The following is a 20484-nucleotide window of genomic DNA, read 5'->3' on the forward strand; positions in this document are numbered from 1 at the left end:
TATTATTCCATTAAAATTGTTTTACCAGAAAACCCTGTAAATTTTAGTAAACTCTTGAGCACTTTCATTTTCCCCTATCAAAAGGCAGACTCTTTCCAATCAATCTGAATCCCCCTATATTTGTAGCTTGAAATGACATAATCATCATTTACTGACCTCACATATAACATGACATTAGCAGCATCAATTATCATGTATCTCTACTGAAAGAATATTATTCTCAAATTAAAATTACACATGAACAGTCAAAGTACTTTACTTGTCCTCTACAGCCAAAACCCTGGATATAGCACTTCCATAAAGACTCATACAGAAATCTCAATAAAGACTGATGAAGTATGCCACCCAATGGATGTACTGCCATACTACACTCATAAAATACACACCTAAACAGATTAGCATCTGTAATCTCATTCAGGTTACCAAAAATCACTAGAGTAACAAAAGAAACACTGAAGAAAAGGAAAAGAAGGCTCAGCAGGGTAAAGAGAGTCTTCAAGAGCAATGACAGCTTGATATTCCAGTGGCAATTCTCATACATGACCATCTCAAGGAGATCGAGGTAGGGGGTAACAATGTGCTTCAAAAACACACATCACCTTATTGTACACCCCTCCCAACCACAATGAGAGTTGGAAAAACTATGGATGGGAACATGAGAATTATGCTCAAGCCCCTGAGGACTGACGGGACTATATTTCTTACCCCCTCGCTGCATAGTTCAATCTTAGAAATTGGTCCTTTTATATGACTCAGATTCAACCATTAGTTATTGATTACCTACTATCTTCCAAGGTACTGTTATAAACGCTTTCATACAGACTCTCATTTAATTTCTTTAGAGTTTTATTAGTTTTTCTCCTAATAGCTTACTTCCTCTTAAGACTTTTTGTTCATACTGAGGGGGTCATGGGGTTCTTCCAATATCTATAGGGCTTAATTGTGGAAGAATCACTGAATAGGGGACTTGTATACATGTAGAGATGTTTGTTTAGATGAAAAGCTGAAAAGACCCACCTAAGAAGCAAGAAACAGGAAAAAGAATCAGTAACATTGGTGGAAAAAACCAGGAGTTATTTTTACCGTTATGTATTTCATTGCTTCTAACCTATAATATGTTAAGAAGATATTTAAACTAAAAAGGGTCAACAAAAAGTTCACAAGCCACTATGTAATAGTCACGTTATTGCTAACTGTAGAAGCTTCTATTGGAAAGCAACTCTGTACCTGCCCTACGGCTTGGCCCTGCCAGAAGTGAGAAGCATAGTAGAGAGGAGAAAGCAAGTCATAAATAGGAGTCCTGAGTTCCAGTCCCATGGCAGTACAGGGGCACTCATATCTTTCAGTGCTTCAAACACTTCTGATGTTTAAGAAAAAGTATGTTCCTCTGCGTTAAAAAGATGAACAAAATAATATTGATGAGATACTAGAAGATGAACAAGTAAAGCCCAAGACTAAATTTATACTAATAATTTACTCCAGGAAACAATGGACTAGAAGGCTTACCTAACGGCATGAACTGCTAATAGTTATTTTTATATGTGGCCAATATGTGCTAGGCCTATGGGGCCCACGGGACTTCAATATTCCTAAACTTAAAACAAGAAACAGTGCTTATCTATGTAACGTTACCTTACATTTGTACAGCACATTATGCTTTTCAAAGAGTTTTCATGTCCATTATGTCACTTACACAATTTCCAACATAATGTGAATACATAATACATAAAGGAGCATTCATCAGACGATCACCTCAAAAAAGTAAAAACAAAGAAAAGTAGAGAGATAGATAGATAGAAAAACTTGTCATAGCACTTGTAATGTTGAAAAATTGGGGGTACACGCAACATACAACTTTATCAACCCCAAATGGTGTTTCTTCTTCTGAATTCCATGCTAGGCCTTAGGAAAAACATAAACATGATAACCATACCAACTGACTTCATAGGAAAACAGACCCGAGGCTCACAACTGAAGACAGACTATGTTTTTCACCCACCTGGAAAACTGAAAAACACTCGAATCCAGAGGCTTAAGTTGAAGAGAAGGTGTTTTGCTTTCTTCTCCAACAGAAGGAAGCCGACCAGGGCTATCAATTCCCTCATATCCAACTGTCTTATTATTCAATTCATCCATATCTTGAATAGTAGGGATCTTCAGTGGATTAGTGAATACCTAGCGAAAAAAGAAAAGATTCATGAAAATCCCAATTTCAAACTAAATACCAAAGGTTGAGTCAATCCTTCTGATGCTAGGAGAAAATACTTGCCAAATAAAAAAAAACTGTTTCCTACACAAAACAAACAGCACGCAGTAATGTACACTAGAACACTGAACCCAGGCACGTTCAGTTATAACCTTATCAGCTGGACACCAACAGACTTCCCCAACTCACTTATTGGCTCCTAGAGTCATCCCACCCACAAAATAAACTCAGGCCCCCTAATCACTATCTAACGCTCTCTGGTGACCCAGTTTAAGGCTGGGTTTTCATTCCTCTGAGATCTGTGATAAAGATAGGGGTAGAGGAAATAAGCATTGCAGCAACTGTCTGTGCTGGTTTTGGAGAAATGCATGCTAAAGACTAACATAAGTTCATAGTGCACACACACAGAGGCATGCATCTGGGATCTTGTGGGAGAGCCAGCCTATGAAGATAGTATGAACAATGACAGTGAAGGAATATAAAGGGAAGGCAAACTGAATGAGGACAGGGCAGTCCCAGGAAATCTCCCAATCTCTAGATCAGACTATTAAGCCAAGACATGAGGGTATGAAACCTGTTGATTCATATACCTTGGGTCTTGGTAGGATGTCAGAAGAAGAATTAGTATTAAATTGCCTCTATCCTCACCAGTCTGACCTACCCTGATTGAGTGGGTGGAAGGTGGATCTAACATGCCACTAGCAGATATCTCTGGGAAAGAGGGTCAAGAGGAAAATCATGCAGAAAAGCAAGGTTGGGTGGGAAAGATATATGGGTGCCATGGTGGCTGTCAGGAAAGGAGTGTCCCTGAAAGGACGGCCAACCTTATTGCACCCTTCAGCGTCCGGAGCTGGGCACCCATGTCCGAGAGACAGTGCTCCTGAAAATTCAAAACAGCAGAGTCTTCATAAAGCCAGCCAGCCTGAAAGCAGGGATGGGGGAGGGGCACAAAGAACCACCCCTTCTTCCCAAGAGGAAGGAGGAAGGAATCACCCCTGAATCCTGGAAGAAAGAAGACTGAGGAAAACTAGAAACTCAACAGGAGCAGCCTGTATGAGGATAGACCATGACCCTGAGTATTCCATGACACCAAATGTGACATTCACACTGTGCAGAATCGGTAATGAATACAAATCTGGGAAATACATGATTTCACTCTTCTGTTTTTGGTGATCTGAACATCAGTAACAGCAGATAAAAGCAAAATCCAAAGATCCAATGAAAAAAAGACCACCAGAACAAATGGTTCATTATTTCTATGCAGCTTTCAAGATTGCTGCTTCCTTCAACCTATGTCCTCTGTTGGGGAAAATTTTGTGTGAGAAAAGGAAGAGGGCAGACTGTCTCTCACCTGGTGGTTCTCATTTTCCACTGGCACCTTCTTCTTCTCCACAGTTTGATCTCTAGGAGAAGATAAAAGTGCTGTTTAGTTCACTCGTGAAATTTCTCAGTCTGAAATGGATTACCAGTTATAGAATTAGGTTATAATGTTCCTTCCAAATTAGAAATAGTGTAAGCCTCACCGAGTAACTAAGGGTGCCTTCTTGAACTCTCCTACTAAAGAGAGATTTCAAATGCCCCATCCAAAGAGAGGGCATGGGGAGGGAGGAAGAGACACTAAGGACAATCATTAGTTAGGACATTCAGGAGATGATTACAAGGAACAAAGAATTGGAAGAACAGAGAGGTGAGGAGGGAAATCATTAAAATTCCTCCCCCCAAAATCATCCATTTTCTCAAAACACCCCTATCCTATTAGGAAGGGTCTACTGTGTGATACAGAACACCACCTCAGGTATACTCAACTGTTTCTTAGCTTTGCTCAAGTACAGGTCTTCATCAATGAGTTCTTGTTCCTCTGGAACAGAGCATCTCCTGGAATATGGAGAAGAAATCATTATTTGGAAACAAAATATGCCCTTCACTTTTAACCTTTACTTTCCTCACAACTATGATAAGGCAGGTTAACAACCCTCTAACAGTATAGAGTTCAGATTCCACCCATATTGCAAAACCTGTGTGCAGGTTAACGTGTAACAATTCTTATTTCAAGGCATACTATCAGATAATTATTTTTGGTGCATGTATTACCTTTCTCCCAAGACATTCAAAGTACATAACAGCTACAAAATTCATATTATCATGGGCAGCATGAAGCATAATCCCTATTTTTACACAGTGAAGTTCAAGCACAAGAGAAACTTGCTTGTCTTGAGACCATACAAAAGTCTTGCTTGAGAGCCCATACAAAGAGACTATTGCTGAGTCTGGAATCTAAGTCTTTTGCCTCTTATCTATAAGAAAGTAATTCCCAAGGGGCAATCTAGAAGCATGAGAATTCCTAAACCAGGTGATGATGACTGAAGAAGAAAATCAGAGGCTATGACAGAAAGCAGCAATAAGGGACTAGGTGTTTACATCATATACAGAACAGAACAGAGATTAGCAAAGAGGAGGAAAAAAGAGAATTCTATAAATGAAAAGACATTTGATATACATAAAGCACAAGGAAGAGAATTTTAGGAGTGAAAACTGAAAGGAGTGCTAGAAAATGTGTTCACTGGTCAAAAGTAATCCTAGAAAGAAACAAAAATTAATAATAATTGGAAAGTCTATGTTATACCCATTTTTATAAGGGGGCAAAGTGTCCCGGAAGGCCATGTCTCCTGAACTGAGTGTAAACTGACAGGCGATGCAGGGTTCAAAAATGAGACTTCTAAGCACTCAGTGCCATATTCTAATCTCACAATCCCAGCTACTCTCCATGGAGAAGCGCTCAGGCATGTCTGGAGATCTGAAATGTAAAGCCCTTCTCTAATAGTTTACATCTCTTGAAGAGCCAAAGTAAATAAATATGAAAAGCATCCAAAAAATACAAAACAGTATGTGAGCAAACATCAAGAATTAAAAACCACAGGAAGCCAGAGTAAAATCACTGTCAACTACTGTCAACAGGAAAAGTACCACACAAAATACTTAAGCTTCCCAGATGGTTGCGATTTGGGTAGGCAGACATAATGCAGAAAGTCCCTGTAAGCAAGGGCAATGACACTATCAAGCCATGGAGGAGGGAATAAGCGTGGTATGCGTGGGGAATAGTGAAGCCACAGGCCTAGCTAAAGCACACAGTTTGTGTTGAGATACAATGAAAAATAAGGCTGGTTAGGTAGAGTGGGACCAGTTAGCACAGGGGCTTGAATGCCAGGCTGAAGAGTGTGGACTTGAGATGAAAATTAATGTATTAGAATACATTATTATGTATAATACATAATAATGTATTAGAATACAGATGTATTTAGAATACAGAGGCAAGTCAGGAGTTATCTCTGGCATAATACTGAGTCCTAACCTTACCTGTACTTTGGATGGGAATTATAGTAACAGAACCATCTTGCAGGTAGTATGGACGGATCAACTTTGCCAGGAAGCTTCCTCCATTTAAGACACTCGTCACACTGTACCCATGTCTGGTCAGGAATCTTCCTGAATGAAGGAAAACAGAAGTATGACTGTCCATATTCTAGCTCTGTGCTCTGTCTTACATTAGCAAGGCATACTCTAAAGGTGAAAGAACATCATTTTATATATGAAATGTGTTAGAACTGTTATAGTCGAGGTGTCCAAGATATATATATCTTGAACTTCAAAGATAAAAAAATAATGATAGGACACCACCAGACATGGATATGAAAAAATAGTAACAAGCATTAACATGATGAGCTACCACTATTTAGGGAGGCCAATTAATATTCACTCTGTAATCTCTTGTTCTAAGCAAATAAGAGGATAATTTTAACTCTAAAATTTATTAACTAGGAAAAAAATTATATATATATTACAATATTACCAAGAAATCAACTCCATAGAATCACTTTCTTTGGTTCTATCCAATTCCGTGACAGGTTTAAAAGGCCTCTGCGGGAGGCTCTGAAGCATCAGCATCTTCATGTCTGCCCCATTTCCCTGCAGACTCCCTAGTCCTCTTTTTTCCTCTCAAAAAGTCTTTGCTCATACTTCAATCAAAATTGTATTAGGTTGATACTCCCAGAGTTAATCTTAAAAAGTAATATAAACTTGATTAAATTTCATAACTAGAAATGGTGGCTCCAGGCCAATAATTGGGTTAAATTATTAAGACAAATTTTTTCCAGAGTTCTACTCTTAAAACACATACCCATTCCCATCTCCCCCAGGAAGCGAAACTCAGTCTCCTACACCTTACAGTGAATGAGTCTCTCTGTGAAAGGAGGTAGTCCATATATAACAGAAGTAGTCAGCATCTAAGGCGTGAAAAGAAGACTGCAGTGGGAAGAGGGAAGGCTGGAGAAAAGACACAGAACGAGGGGAGAGGGGCACCTAGGGCCAATTTGAAAAACATGTTAATTTAGCCTAGGGTGGGTTTTGTGTATGTTGCATTTATACTGCTCTTATACTGGGCATTTCAATAAAGTAGTGTGGTTCTTTTATGTCCTAGTTCAATATTTTTCTTATCTTTTTAAATAGTGCTTTTTGCTAGTTATAAAAGCAACATAAACTCATTACAGAACAACTGGAAAATACAGAAAGACACAAAAAAGAAAGCAAAAGGTACTTATAATTCTATCACTCAAATACAACATCCTCTTCTTGTTTAAAACTGTTTTAACAAAGAGAGTTCGTACACATTCTAGATATATAGCTTCCTATCTCCTAGCTCCAGGCTGCTCCAGCCTTGCAACCTCTACACTCTAAGCTCAGGCCTGACCTCTGGTGTCTATATATTTCCATATAGCCACTGTTTTATTTAGAGCCAGAGCCAGCAAAACGCAGTTTCAGCAGTAGTGGGAAGGGAGAGGAAAGGTCATATTAGCTTTGGTTTTACATGCACACGCACGGAAGAGTCTCTCGTGGAAGGCTGCGAATATCTCTCTCAAGGACAAGTATTAGATAGCAACTCTCTGCCTCGGGTCATATGCACACCACGGTAGATCCTTCCATCCAGGCAGACAGAAGAGGCTTTTAGCTTGTGCTTGCAATAAAAATGTAGTTGAAGGGGCTATACCGTGTTCCCTTCATTGCATCCTTCCAGAAGCATGTTGTGGTTAAGAACTCAGGTTTGGGGTCTGATTGCCTATATTTGAAACTTGGATCTACAACTTTCCACTTGCTTCATCTTGAGCAAGTTACTTAAGCTCTCAGGGTACCGGTGTCTATATTTGTAAAGAAGTAATAATATCCTCTATCTCATACAGTTGTTGTGAAGATTAAATAAATGTAAATACATGTAAAGAACTTAGACCAGTGCCTGGCCTATAAGTAAGTACTCAGTAAATAGTAATCATTATTATAATTCTGCCTCCAGAAAGGTTGTATAACATACATACAAACACTCCAGAAATTTATGAACATCTGGTTCACTGCATTAATCATCACTTATTTGAAAGGCAAAAAAATGGCATTTCATCTTAATTTGTATTTCTCTGAAAATCATGGAGGTTGGACAGGAGCAGAGATTTTTAGAGTAAGATAGTAATATTCACACAGCAGTTGATCATGTTGCACTTGAAACGAAATTTTATATCACACACGTGTCTGATGATTTCCATTAAAAAAAAACCCCAGTTGCCTACCCCAAATAAACTTTTACCACCCTAATCTTTGTCTTGATGGTGGTGTAACTGACTGCATATGTGTCGTCATACATTCTATCCTCTGTATGATGCTCCTTTCCTGGCTTACTCAGGCCTTTCATCCTGATCCACAGTTCTATGTGTAATTCCCTGTCTTCGATCCAATAAAGTCTATCTTTTTTCTGATATGCTGAGTTCTCTACTTCTACTCTCAAATTCCCTGGTACAGCTCCAACAATGTTCACTACAAATAAAGAGAAGGGAAGTTTGCTAACATTTCTGAATACCTACTATATGCCAGGCACTGTGCTAAAAATGTTATGTCATCTAATTTAATATACTCAGAGAGGTGAAGTGACTTACTTACCCAAGCTCACCCAACTATTAAGAAGCAGATCCAGATTTTCAACCCAGGAGTGTCTGATTTAAATGGCCATCATCTTCCACTATATCACACTGCCTGTAGGATAAACTGAGAGTACTAAACTCTTCATATTTATGATCCAAACCACACAAGTGTTAAACTAGAATGAAGAGGTCTAGAAAATGATGAAATTAGTACCTGTGATTTTCTATTTTATTTCATTAAACTTCCCTATGTGAAAAGCACCATCTTACCCTTGTTCTTTCCATTTGCTCTACGAACATTACCCCTAATACTTTTACATTCTAGATTTACTACTCACGGTATTGGCCTGGCTATGGCTGAGGTCTCAAAATTCTCTTGGGATGTCTTTTCCTTCCAATAAGCATTGAGCTTCTGGGCAAGGGCATTTATTGTCAACCTGAAAGAAAAGCAAAAAGAAGCACATCAATGTTGAGGATTTGTTGAACAATTTTGTGATGTTTGAGATGCTTCCACATCACAGAAGCCGACAATTCAGAATATTCAGCATAGTTTGAACACCTGCACTTTCAGAAACTAGGATGGGAACATACTGCCTTTGCAAATTACATGTCAAAATTACAAAGTCATAATGTTGAATCGTCACTTTGGTTGAAAAGGTAAAATGGTGAAAGTCCTAAAATGTACCATGTTCTCCAAATTTTCAGGGCTTTTAGAATCATGGGGAGGGGAGTTAAGCTTACAGACAATGACAGTGAACTAAACTGAGAGGGCTAAATCAGAGCCAAATACTGAAGAGCTGATGGGGTGATTCAATTGTCAGATGACTACAGGTAAACAATTTGGGACCAGGTTGAAAGACAGGATCCACTGCTGCATCCTATCTATTTCAAATCAATCAAATATTAACTTAAAAATGTCTACATAGTTCCTCTTCATTCAAATGTTGACCCACAGCAGTTACAGCACCAATGGGCAACAAAGTCCCCTTCAACCTTCTATGACATAGTTGTTAGTGTAGGCTGTACCCCAGTTCTGGCTCTGGTTCTTTCTCCTTTATCTCTCTTCCCAAATGAACAACAATGGACCCAAAAAACGTAATGTGTATAAGTCAAAATCTGAATTTGACTTTTAAAAGCCGTCAGTTTCTCATGCCTGATTCCGATTTAATTCTACAAGCCAGAACCACAACTTAACGTAGAGCTGAACACACCCGAAATACTACAAATTCAGTATTTTAAAAATCTCTTGACTCCCTGGATCGTTCCCCAAGATTTTTGCAGAACTCTTCTCTCCTTAAGAGGAATTCTTCCTTACCTCCACTTTGCTCATATTACATTAGATTCTGACTACACAGAGAAAATTAATCATATACGAGCTCCGCTATAAGTTCTTATTCCCTTCCAACCAATGTTACTTCCTCTATGTTTATATGCTTCCCTCAAGGATGTAGGATAGGTGAAGAATTATTCCTTGTTTTCTCTTAAAATTATACTTTAAATCTACTTTAAAAAGAAGTAGAGACCGGCCCGGTGGCACAGCGGTTAAGTTCACGTTCCACTTCCACGGCCCCAGGTTCGCTGGTTTCGATCCTGGCTGCAGACATGGCACCGCTTGGCACGTCATGCTGTGGTAGGCGTCCCACATATAAAGGAGAGGAAGATGGGCAGGGATGTTAGCTCAGGGCCAGCCTTCCTCAGCAAAAAGGGGAGGATTGGCAGTAGTTAGCTCAAGGCTAATCTTCCTCAAAAAAAAAAAAAAAAGTAGATTAGGCAAGATTCTGTGAAGACAGTGGATTAGGAAGCACCAAGAATCTGACTCCTCACCTAGACAAAAACTGCACTAGCAGAATTTGTCGGATGTAACTACTTCGACCTCTAGAGTCTACTGAAGACTTGCAATCTCCAGGGGAAGGCTTGGAGGGTAAATTGGCAAATTTCAGCTCTTAGTGTAGTAGTAGCTATAATCTCCCACCCCCAGCCCAGTGGCAGGCAGCTGTGCACACGTTCCAAGAGCTGCTTGCAGGATCCAGGGTGGGCAAAAAGGGCCCCGTCCTCCAAATATCAAGCATTTGTGTTCTGGTTGCTGCTGTTGCTCCTGATCAAAGAATCATGTAATCTCCATGATAACCACAAAGTAAATAGCTATGGAATATACACAAAAGGCAATGAGAAGAATTTAAATGTTTCACTACAAAAAATCAACTAGACACAAAAGAAGACAGTAATGCAGGAAACTAGGGTCAAAAATCTATAGAGCATACAGGCAAAAGCCAATAAAATGACAGACGTCCACCCTTATCAGTTTTTTTTAAATTTTTTTGGTGAGGAAGTTTGGCCCTGAGCTAACATCTATTGCCAATCTTCCTATTTTTGCTTGAGGAAGATTGTTGCTGAGCTAACATCTGTGTCAATATTCCTCCATTTTGTATGTGGGATGCTACCACAGCATGGCTTGATAAGCAGTATGTAGGTCCACGCCCAGGATCTGAACCTGTGAACCCTGGGCCACTGAAGCAGAGTGTGCGAACTTAACCACTAAGCCACCAGCCGGCCCCAGTAATTACTTTAAATGTAAGTGGATCAAACTCTCCAATCAAAAGACAGAAATTGGTAGAATGAGTAAACAAACATGATCCAAATATGCACTGTCTAGAGGAGACTAACTTTAGATACAAAGACAGAAATAGGTTAAAAGTGAAAAGATAGAAAAGGATATTCCATGTAAATAGTAACCAAAAGAGAGCAAGTGTGTCTATACTAATATAAAACAAAATAATTATAAATCACAACAGCCAAAACATGGAAGCAACCCAAGTATCCATTAATGGATGAGTGGATAAGCAAAATGTAGTGTACACATACAATGGAGTATTATTCAGCCTTAAAAAAAGAAGAGAACTCTGACACATGCTACAACGCTGATGAAGCTCGAGGATATTATGCTAAGTGAAATAAGTCAGTTACAAAAAGATAAATATTGTATGATTCCACCCCTCATACTCAGAGTAGTCAAAATCATAAAGACAGAAAGCAGAATGGTGGTTGCCAGGGGGTGAGGGAATGAGGAGCTACTGTTTAATGGGTATAGTTTCAGTTTTGCAAAGTGAAAGGAGCTCTGGAGACGAATGGTGGTGATGATTGCTCGACAATACGAATGTACTCATATCACTGAAGTGTACACTTAAAAATGGTTAAGATGGTCATGTTATATGTATTTTACCACAATAAAAAAATTGGGGGAAAAAAGGAAGTAGATGTGGTTGTCAGAGGTTGGAGAGAAGGGGAAATGTGGAGTGACTGCTAATGGACAAGGGGTTTGTTTTGGGGTGATGAAAATGTTTTGGAGTTAGATACTGGTGATAGTTGCCCAACTTTGTGAATATACCAAAAACCACTGAACTGTGCACTTTCAAATGTTGACATTTACGGTATATGAATTATATCTCAATTTAAAAATGAAAAATAAATCTCTGTTCTCAGGTAAAATTTACATAGAGTAAAATTCACCTTGAGTGTGTAGTTCTATCAGTTTTGACAGATGCATACAGGGACGTAATCACCACTTCAATCAAGATACTGTTCTCACGTATTTTGAAACCCCATTCTTTTTTGCAAAAACCCTGACTTGACTCCACTGTCCTGTTAATCAAATTCCTTTTACTTCTCCAATCCTGATGTATGTGGTCTAAGTCACTACCTCCTCTTCATTCTCCTTTCTTCCTCCTCTACAATCTAGTTCCCACCATTGCCACTCCACACAACTTTTCCTTTTCCCAGCCTCATTATTCTATCAATGATCCTGCCAATATCCTAGTCTACTAAATTTGAGGTGTTGAAGTGATCTTTGATTCATCCTTCTCCTTTATTTCCCTTATCCCATTATCAATATATCACCAAATTCTTTTGATCTTTTTTTATAGTATCTGTCATATACTTCCTTCTTCACAGGTATTCTTATTTCAGACCTTCACCTCACACTTAAATTACTCCAACAGCCTTTAATCCTTCCTTCAACCCATCCTACTTTCTGTTGCCAGATATATCAACTGACATAATTCATGTAAAGCACCTTATAAACCATAAAGCAGTATATATGTATAACGCACTATATTCTTAAGATAGTGTTCAAGTTACTCCCCTATTGAAGAATACATAATGAATTCTCATTGCCTAAGGCATCAACTACTCTACCCAACGTCCCTCTAAGACAGAAGTTTTCAAACCTTCTCAGTTCATGGCACCCTTAAGTCAAAAGAAATACGTACCAGTTCAATTCATTAAACGGTGAGGTTCAAACAACTTAGTAAGTATTTATGTACTAAAATTTAGAATCCATTTGAAAAAATACACATAAGTGGAAAAAATATTTCTGTTTCATTCGTAAATAACCAGAGTTACTTACTAATTGGATGTGTATGCCTGTTGAGTACTATACAACTTCTCAAACCTTGGAGTCAAACTGGACACAGCTTTCCTCATTTCTTATTCAACACTGATTTTCATGTATTATTTGCTTTTTATCACAGCAACCACCAAAAACTCAGATTCACAAAGACGTAATTAAAATGAGTGTAGGAGAATTTGGTACCTGGAAGTGGGGTGCTGCTATAACAAATACCTAAAAATGTGGAAGCTGCTTTAGAATTGGGCAGGGGGCAGAGGATGGAAGAATTTCAGGAACATGAGAGAAACAGCCTCAACTGCCTTGAACAGACTGTTAGTAGAAATACGGATGTTAAACACCCCACTGGTGAGGGCTCAGAAGGAAGTGAGGAGCATGGTAAAGAAAACACAAATCTCCTTAGAGCATACCTAAGTCATAGTGAACAGACCACTAGTAGAGCTACGAATGTTAAAGGTGCTGCTGGTGAAGACTCGGAAGGAAATGAGGAGCACGTTATTGGAAAACTTGAGAGAAGGTGATCCTTGTTACATAGTGGCAGAAAGCTTAGCAGAATTGTGTGGGAAGCAGAACTTGTAAATGATGAAATTGGACATTCAGCTGAGGAGATTTCCAAGATAAGTGTTGAAAGTGTGGCCTGGTATCTTCTGGCTGCTTATGTAAAATGTGAGAGGAAAGAGATAAATTGAGGGAAGAACGAAAAGGAGCCAAGACTTAATGGTTTTGGAAATTCTCAGCCTATTCAGATGGCAAAAGATGCTAAAATTTTACTGTTAGGAAAGCATGTTCTAGAGAAAGAGCTAAGGCTGTGGCTGGACCACCTTTTGCAAATATCTCAGAAAGATCAAAAGATCACAGCATTCAGTCACACAAAAAGCTCTTTGAAAAGATTAAACACGTGCCTCAGGTCTCCACAGCCAACTCAGTAGAAGCCAAGAAGAGAAACAGGATTATCGAGGAAAGAGCTGTCAAGAACTTCTTGTCTGATGGAGTGAATATCCATGACATACATGTGAGAAGCATAAGGTTCTTGAGAATGGCATACTGGCACAGAAGCTGCTAGATTGGACTGAATGGGATAGAGAGAGCATAAAATGAAAGAAGGCTGTTGGACTTCCAAAAACTCTATAGTCAGAAAACAGGCTGATGAAACTACTCACCTGCAAATACATGCTACCCTTCATGAAAAAGGAAAGATGACTCTGAGGGTGGAGCCATGAGCCCAGTGGGCAGAGCCCTAAGTCCAGAGGGTGGAGCTGCAGGCCCAAGAAGATTGTTCCCAGGCCTTGAAATTGAATGGAGTTAGCTTGGTTAAATTTTGAAGTTGCTTGGAACCTGCAACTCCTTTTTCCTTCAATTTTTCTTCCCATTTGAACTGGAATATCTATAGTATCTTATGTCTGTACCATCAGTGTATTTTGGGAGCAAAATACGAAAAAGAAAAAAGACACGTCTACAGATGGAGAGGAATTTTACCTCAGGATGCATCAGACACAGAGTATCACTCATACCTGATTTAGATGATGAGATTTGGGAATTTTGAGCTGATGACATTAAGATGAGAGTTTAGACTTTGAGTTGCTGTAATAGTTAAGGCTTCTGGGGGTATTGGGGTGGGGTGAACGTATTTTGCACGTGAGACGTAAGTGAATCTTTGGGACCCAGAGGGCAGACTGTGGTAGGCAGAGTAACAGTCCTCCAAAGATGTCTGTGTCCTAATCCCTGAAACCTGCGAATATATTAGGTTACATGGCAAGGGGGAATTAGGGTTGCAGATGCAATTAAGATTACTCATCAGCTGACCTTAAAATAGGGAGATTATTCTGAATTATCCCATGCAATCACAAGGGTCCATAAAAGTGAAAGAGTGAGGCAGAAGAGTTAGAATCAGAGAAGATGCGATGACAGAAGCAGGGTCATTTGAGTATGTGATGTGAGAAGGGCTCAACACTCCATCGAAGATGGAGAAAGAGGACCACGGGCCAAGATGTGCCAGCAGGCTCTAGAAGCTGGAAAAGGCAAGGAAGTGGATTCTTCCCTAGAGTCTCCAGGAAGGAGGGCAGCCCTGCCAACGCCTTGATTTTAGCCCAGCGAGATCCGTGTTGAACTTCTAACCTACAGAACTCTAAGATAAGTCAGTGTTGTCATAAGCTAGTTAGTTTGTGGCAATTTGTTCCAACAGCAATAGAAAACAATTTCTATTGTTTATAGACGTAAGTCAAGTATCACTGTACTTCCCTCAAAAATCTTAAATATCCTTTGGCTTCCCTGTGAGTTCATTATGTGCAGCTTGGCACACAGTTTGGGAACTGTAGCTCTAGGACCGGGGAGGGCAAACTACAGCCTGTGGGCCAAATTCAGGCCACTGCCTGTTTTTCTAAACAAAATGGTTTTGGACACATCCACGCTCATTCCTTTACTTATCGTCTATGGCTGCTTTCATACTACAGCATGATTGAGTAGTTGTGACTGAGACCATATGGCCCACAAAGCCTAAAATATTTACTTTCCAGCCCTTCGCAGGAAAAGTTTGCCAATGCCTGCTCTAGGATATGGCCCTACTCTATCCATTACTTCCCTTCATTCTAGTTACATTCCCTTATCCCCACTCCCCATATTCTTACCATTCTGAGTTCGTGTCACTACCTTAGCTCATGCTATAATTCTATCCTAGAATTCCCTTCCCTCCCTTTTCTAAATCCTATATCCTTTAAGGCATATCTCAAGTCATACCTTCCACCTAGAACCTTCCCTATCTACTCTATGAAGGCATTTTTCCTATACCATACCACCTAGGTTTCGATTAACCAAGTAGCCATTTTATTGCTTTCTAAATTGTTTCACATATATGACAATCTGTTATTACAAATAGACTGTTAGCTTCTCAAAGACAGCAGCCATGTCTTGAATTTCTCTGGAAAATTCCACAAAGCCTAAACACTGTGCCATGCACCAGTGTGGTGCTCAGTTAGTATGTGTTGATTGCATTTCTTAAGCTGAAATTCACTCTAAAAATGTTGTAAATTTGAGCTCTGATAGTTGCAGCTGAAATCTGATATCCATAACTATTAAAAGTGATATTACATATGATTTATTTGTAGACATTCCAGCAGTATGATGGCTCGTATCTCTTTTAGCATTTGCGGCTTTGATGTCTATAATACACTTAGGATGAATTTGTGATCATAGACAACCTTCTCTAATCCCCCTCACAAATTCCCTTACTTTTTAAGTAAACATCTTTTTATTTTATATGAAATACAGTAAAAAAGGAAAACGATGCCAGAATTGGGATGAGTTATGCAATTATCCTCAAAAGACCCTGTATGCAGGACAGTATACTAGTTTTCTGTTTCTAATAAAATGTGTAGCAGATACTAAGCTACTTAAGCTAGAAATCCTATATGTTTAACTGAATTAACCTGTTGTCTATGGAATATCTGTATTTTGATCCTCTACAATCACCTCAAACTCATCATACTGAAACTAAACCTCACAAACCAAGGGTCTAACACGTCTAAAATCTCCAAGATAGAGGGGGTGGGGGATGGCAAAGAGGATATAAGAAAGATGTTAAGTAATTTTTAATATCTAACATTTGGTTTACACAAATCTTAACTATTTGGTTAATCACCAGAAATTCACTATTCCTTTCACTCAGGAGAAACAGAATGATTTGGCTTTGACACTTTTATTAAACTGATGTCATTTCTAAGCTTACATTCTTAAGAGTCAAGTCCTAGTCAAAGCTACTTAAAAGACACTTTTACTTAAACTGAGGGCAGATAGTTAACATAACCATTGAGTAGCGCTAGTGACCAATTACCAATTACCCTGAAATTAATTTGGGGTTGTCATCCAAATAGTTTTCTCTTTGTCAAGCACTAAACCTAAAATTCTTATGGTTTCAGATAAATTAAGGTAGAACATTTAATTAATTTTATTACAGTTTTGGGCACAAAAACAAAAGAGATTTGGGAAATTACTTTTCCTCTACTCTAAGGAAAAATTTGCTACTGAGACTTCAAGGAAAACGACACCAAATGACCTCATGACTTCTTTCTCCACACTCCCAGAACACCCCTTGCCCTTTTCATGCCCTTGCATATACTTCCCTCTGCTTAGAATGCCCTTCCCCTATCTGTCCACCTAGCAAACTCAAAATTTTCCTTCAAGTTTAAGTTCAAATATAATCTGCTATGTGAAGCCTTCCTTGATCCTTTAGGTATATTTAAAGGTTCTTCCCATTTTGCATATATCCCCAATTACCGCAATTATTTTATAGGTATTTAAGTTTCTTATTTGCACACACCTCATCTCATTTGTTCAAAGACATCAAGAATTTTTATCTTTCATTCTTATGTCCCACGTACCTGGCACATAGGAGATATCTCATAATACTTGATGCAAACAGGAATGAATGATCCATCCCTCCCCAAAAGTTTTAAAACAAACTATTATATCCTGGCTTTATCAACTCCTTTCTTTGTCTCCTAAAAATATCCTTGCTGGTTCAGCCTCAACGTCAAGTTCCTTTCTGATTCTTTACTGGTCTTACCTGTTAAATCTAGATGCTTCCATGAACACACACATCTTTCCAGCTGCTCCAATACTTTCCTTTCAATCTGTTCACTGGCTTCAAGAAAACCTCTTGGAACAAACTTCAAAGTGCTGCTTTTTTTTCCCCTAACATATTCAACAACTTCAGATTCACTCATCTCTTTTCATTAAGATCAATTCCAAGGCTCTTTGTTTCACCAGAAGTATTTTACTATAAATGAATCTTATGTTCTTTCCATAATTTTTAAAGTTAAGGTTTGTCTCAGCTGGGCTCCATGTATCATGTATCAATGAACTTTAATTTAAAAATCAAATCATTTTATCTCTAATCTTAGAAAATAGGCTTGAAGGAATTCTCAGTTACCTTATCTGGTTGGTTTCAGAGATGACTTTAGAAGATTCAGAGAATAGAATGGTATCTGAACAAAGTATCAGAAACACCTCAGGTTGGCAGTGACTCACCGGTACTCTTTGGTGTACTCAAAGTCTTGCTTGTTGTAGGCAGGTTTTAAGAAATTGCACTCAATGACTCCAATTACTCCCACACCTTCTCCATGAGTTGGCTTAGAAGAAAAATATTAATTTCAACACTTACATTACTTTTGACTGCCTGGAGGCATTTCCTTTCGATTCCTAACAATAATAGAAAGGTTACATAATGTTCGTGGGCAAGGAAAGGCCAGCAAGATCTAGAGAAACACTCAGAATGTATTCCAAGAGACTGCAAGTATTACATTAAACTAGAACCTCTGGTAAATTCCAGGGCAGAGATTTTCAAACTATGATCCCTAGATTCCCTAGGATTTTCCAAGGATTGATAGCCGTTACTATTTCACCCACACTATCTCCACTTACATCTGTTTTATATTCTGGGATTGCCATAAGAATTCATTTGAACAAAGAATGACACCGGGAAAAAATCAAGGTTCTATACTACTGTCCTAGGGAACTGAAACCAAACTTCATCTGAAAAAAAAATTTAAGGATGCTATGTAATCATTACACTCTATTAAAGTAAACAATTTTTGTATATGTAGGCTACCAAACAACTACCGAAGAGTCAGACTTACAGTGATTGTTAATTACAAGTTGATACAAGAGATTTTTGCATTTAAAATCACTTTCTTATTCTTTAACGGAAGGAACTAAGTCAAGGTGTAATTAGACTGATACACATAGATGAATTGTACAAAGATGACAGAATAAGAAAAAGCAACAAAGGCTGAAAACTAGTGATCCTGGTCTAACATAACTTTGCCCTATGGTGTAACATAAAGTAGTTTATCATTCCTTGTGCTTTAACAATCTTATTTGTAAAACAGGAATGAATGGGATACTTGTCGATATATTACTACTTTAAATTGTATTAAAACATTAAAGGTGAAGGTAATATTTGTATAATTTGGTTTATAAAGTATTTTCACATAATTTATGCCAATTAAGTTTCTCAACCCTTTAAGCTGTAAGGTAGGCAGAGCAGGTAAAATTATTATTGTTGTTTCCATTTTACAGGTAAGGAAATTGAGCCTCAGAGAAATTAAATGATTTAGCCAAGGTTACACTGCTTGTAAGTGGAAAAGCCAGGACTCAAATTCTTGTCATCAGCCACTAAATTTTATGCATCTTCCGCTATGCCTTATTGTCTCCTCAAGAAAATAGAGTTCTCTTTAATAAACTGATACACATGGCAGAGTTGCTGGTGTTTTAATTCTACTTTTTACTAACAGCTACGTAGAAAATGTAATCAGTAAAGTTCCTGGTTTGATTAACATCTATGAAGAATGAGAAACAGAGTTTTTCAACACAAGATGGCTCACTGGTAACACAGAATTCCAGAATCAGATTTAACAACCATCAAAAGATGAGAGCACAAGCCATTAATGACTCTATCCCCTTGGCAAATTTTAAATCCTCTTCTTACTCTTTTCAGCCTTCTGTGACAAGGAAACATTAACCACTCACCTTCACCTGGCAGCCCACCTTCTCAAAGGACTTTATGAGTCGGTTGTTATGATACATCATTACTCCAAACTGGTTATTATTCTTGCAAGAGAACCCAAAAGTTATTTTCACCTGCTTATTCTGAGAAGACAATCATTAAGGACACAAACACCAGGGGCTTTAGCAGACAAAATGTTGTACTATATTATAGCAAAGAACATCAAACATCATTGAATGTAAATTGATACAACCGTTCTAGAGGGCATTTAAAAAATTTGTAGCAATAACTTTAAAAATATTCCTAACCTATGACAAAGTAATTCTCTTTCTAGGAATTTATCCTTCAGAAACAGTCAGCGAAGTCCATAAAGGTTTGAGTTACAGAGATTTATCAATTAGTTATAATGGCAGAAAAACATCAATTATTTAAATGTTTGACAATAAGGGAATGATTAAATAAATGTTGGTATATCTACATGGTCCACTATGCAGCTCTTTAAATTATGTCCTTGAAAAATATTTGGAAACATTAGGAAATGTTCCTAATATAATAACAAGCATTATCTAAAACAATATGTATATAAATATATACTTAGAAAAGACTGTAAGGAAACATACCAAAATATCATCAGTGATTTAAAAATTCACAAATAATCACAAAACATTTCTTAACCCTTGCTAGTTGCTCCGTTTGCTCCTAAGGTCTCCCAGGTTCTGGTAAGAGTTGTAAATGGTACAACACAAATTCACACAACTATAAGCAATAAGGTAAGTTCTGCCAATCATCTGAAACAACGAAAGCAAAAGCACCAAGAACAAAATCACCTTTAGCGGTAAAAGACAACGAACAGTCCTGTAGTAACACATTTCACAGGAAGAAGTTAACAAGCTTAGACAAGACGAAATTAAGAGAACTAATTATTATATGTAAAAGATGAATAATGATGAGTTTTTAACAAGTCCTACTCGATTTAAAAACCAACGTATGAGAGTGAGAAAGATAAAAGAGACAGAGAAATTGAGATTTTCGTTAAAACAAACACTAATAAATCTTCATGCACAAATGAGTTAAATGAAAAGTTATTTTTGTTACTTGTTCAAAAATTATCTCCGGAGCCGGCCCAGTGGCGCAGCGGTTAAGTGCGCATGTTTCACTTCAGCTGCCCGGGGTTAGCCGGTTCGGATCCCGGGTGCGGACATGGCACCGCTTGTCAAGCCATGCTGTGACAGGCGTCCCACATATAAAGGAGAGGAGGACGGGCACGGATGTTAGCTCAGGGCCAGCCTTCCTCAGCAAAAAGAGGAGGATTGGCAGTAGTTAGCTCAGGGCTAATCTTCATCAAAAAAAAAAAATAATAAAAAAAAATAAAATAATCTCCATTGCGCTCTCTTTACAAGCTACTTGCATCAAATCCATG

The 20484-nt window shown here is 38.3% G+C and overlaps 1 protein-coding gene across 3 annotated transcripts in view; it reads right to left on the reverse strand.

Annotated features, from left to right (window-relative positions):
* MORC4 (MORC family CW-type zinc finger 4) overlaps positions 1–20484 on the reverse strand; it is a 48545-nt gene that overhangs the window by 11236 nt on the left and 16825 nt on the right. For all 3 annotated transcript variants that reach the window (XM_070605157.1, XM_070605156.1, XM_070605158.1), the window contains exons 8-14: positions 19088–19207; positions 17588–17688; positions 8502–8600; positions 5561–5689; positions 4013–4081; positions 3558–3609; positions 2000–2175 (exon numbers count right to left, since the gene is read on the reverse strand). In XM_070605157.1, coding sequence (XP_070461258.1) covers positions 2000–2175; positions 3558–3609; positions 4013–4081; positions 5561–5689; positions 8502–8600; positions 17588–17688; positions 19088–19207 — 746 coding nt within the window. The remainder of the gene's footprint in view (positions 1–1999; positions 2176–3557; positions 3610–4012; positions 4082–5560; positions 5690–8501; positions 8601–17587; positions 17689–19087; positions 19208–20484) is intronic.

This window comes from Equus przewalskii, chromosome X (genome assembly GCF_037783145.1).
Source record: "Equus przewalskii isolate Varuska chromosome X, EquPr2, whole genome shotgun sequence".
NCBI classification, from domain to species: domain Eukaryota; kingdom Metazoa; phylum Chordata; class Mammalia; order Perissodactyla; family Equidae; genus Equus; species Equus przewalskii.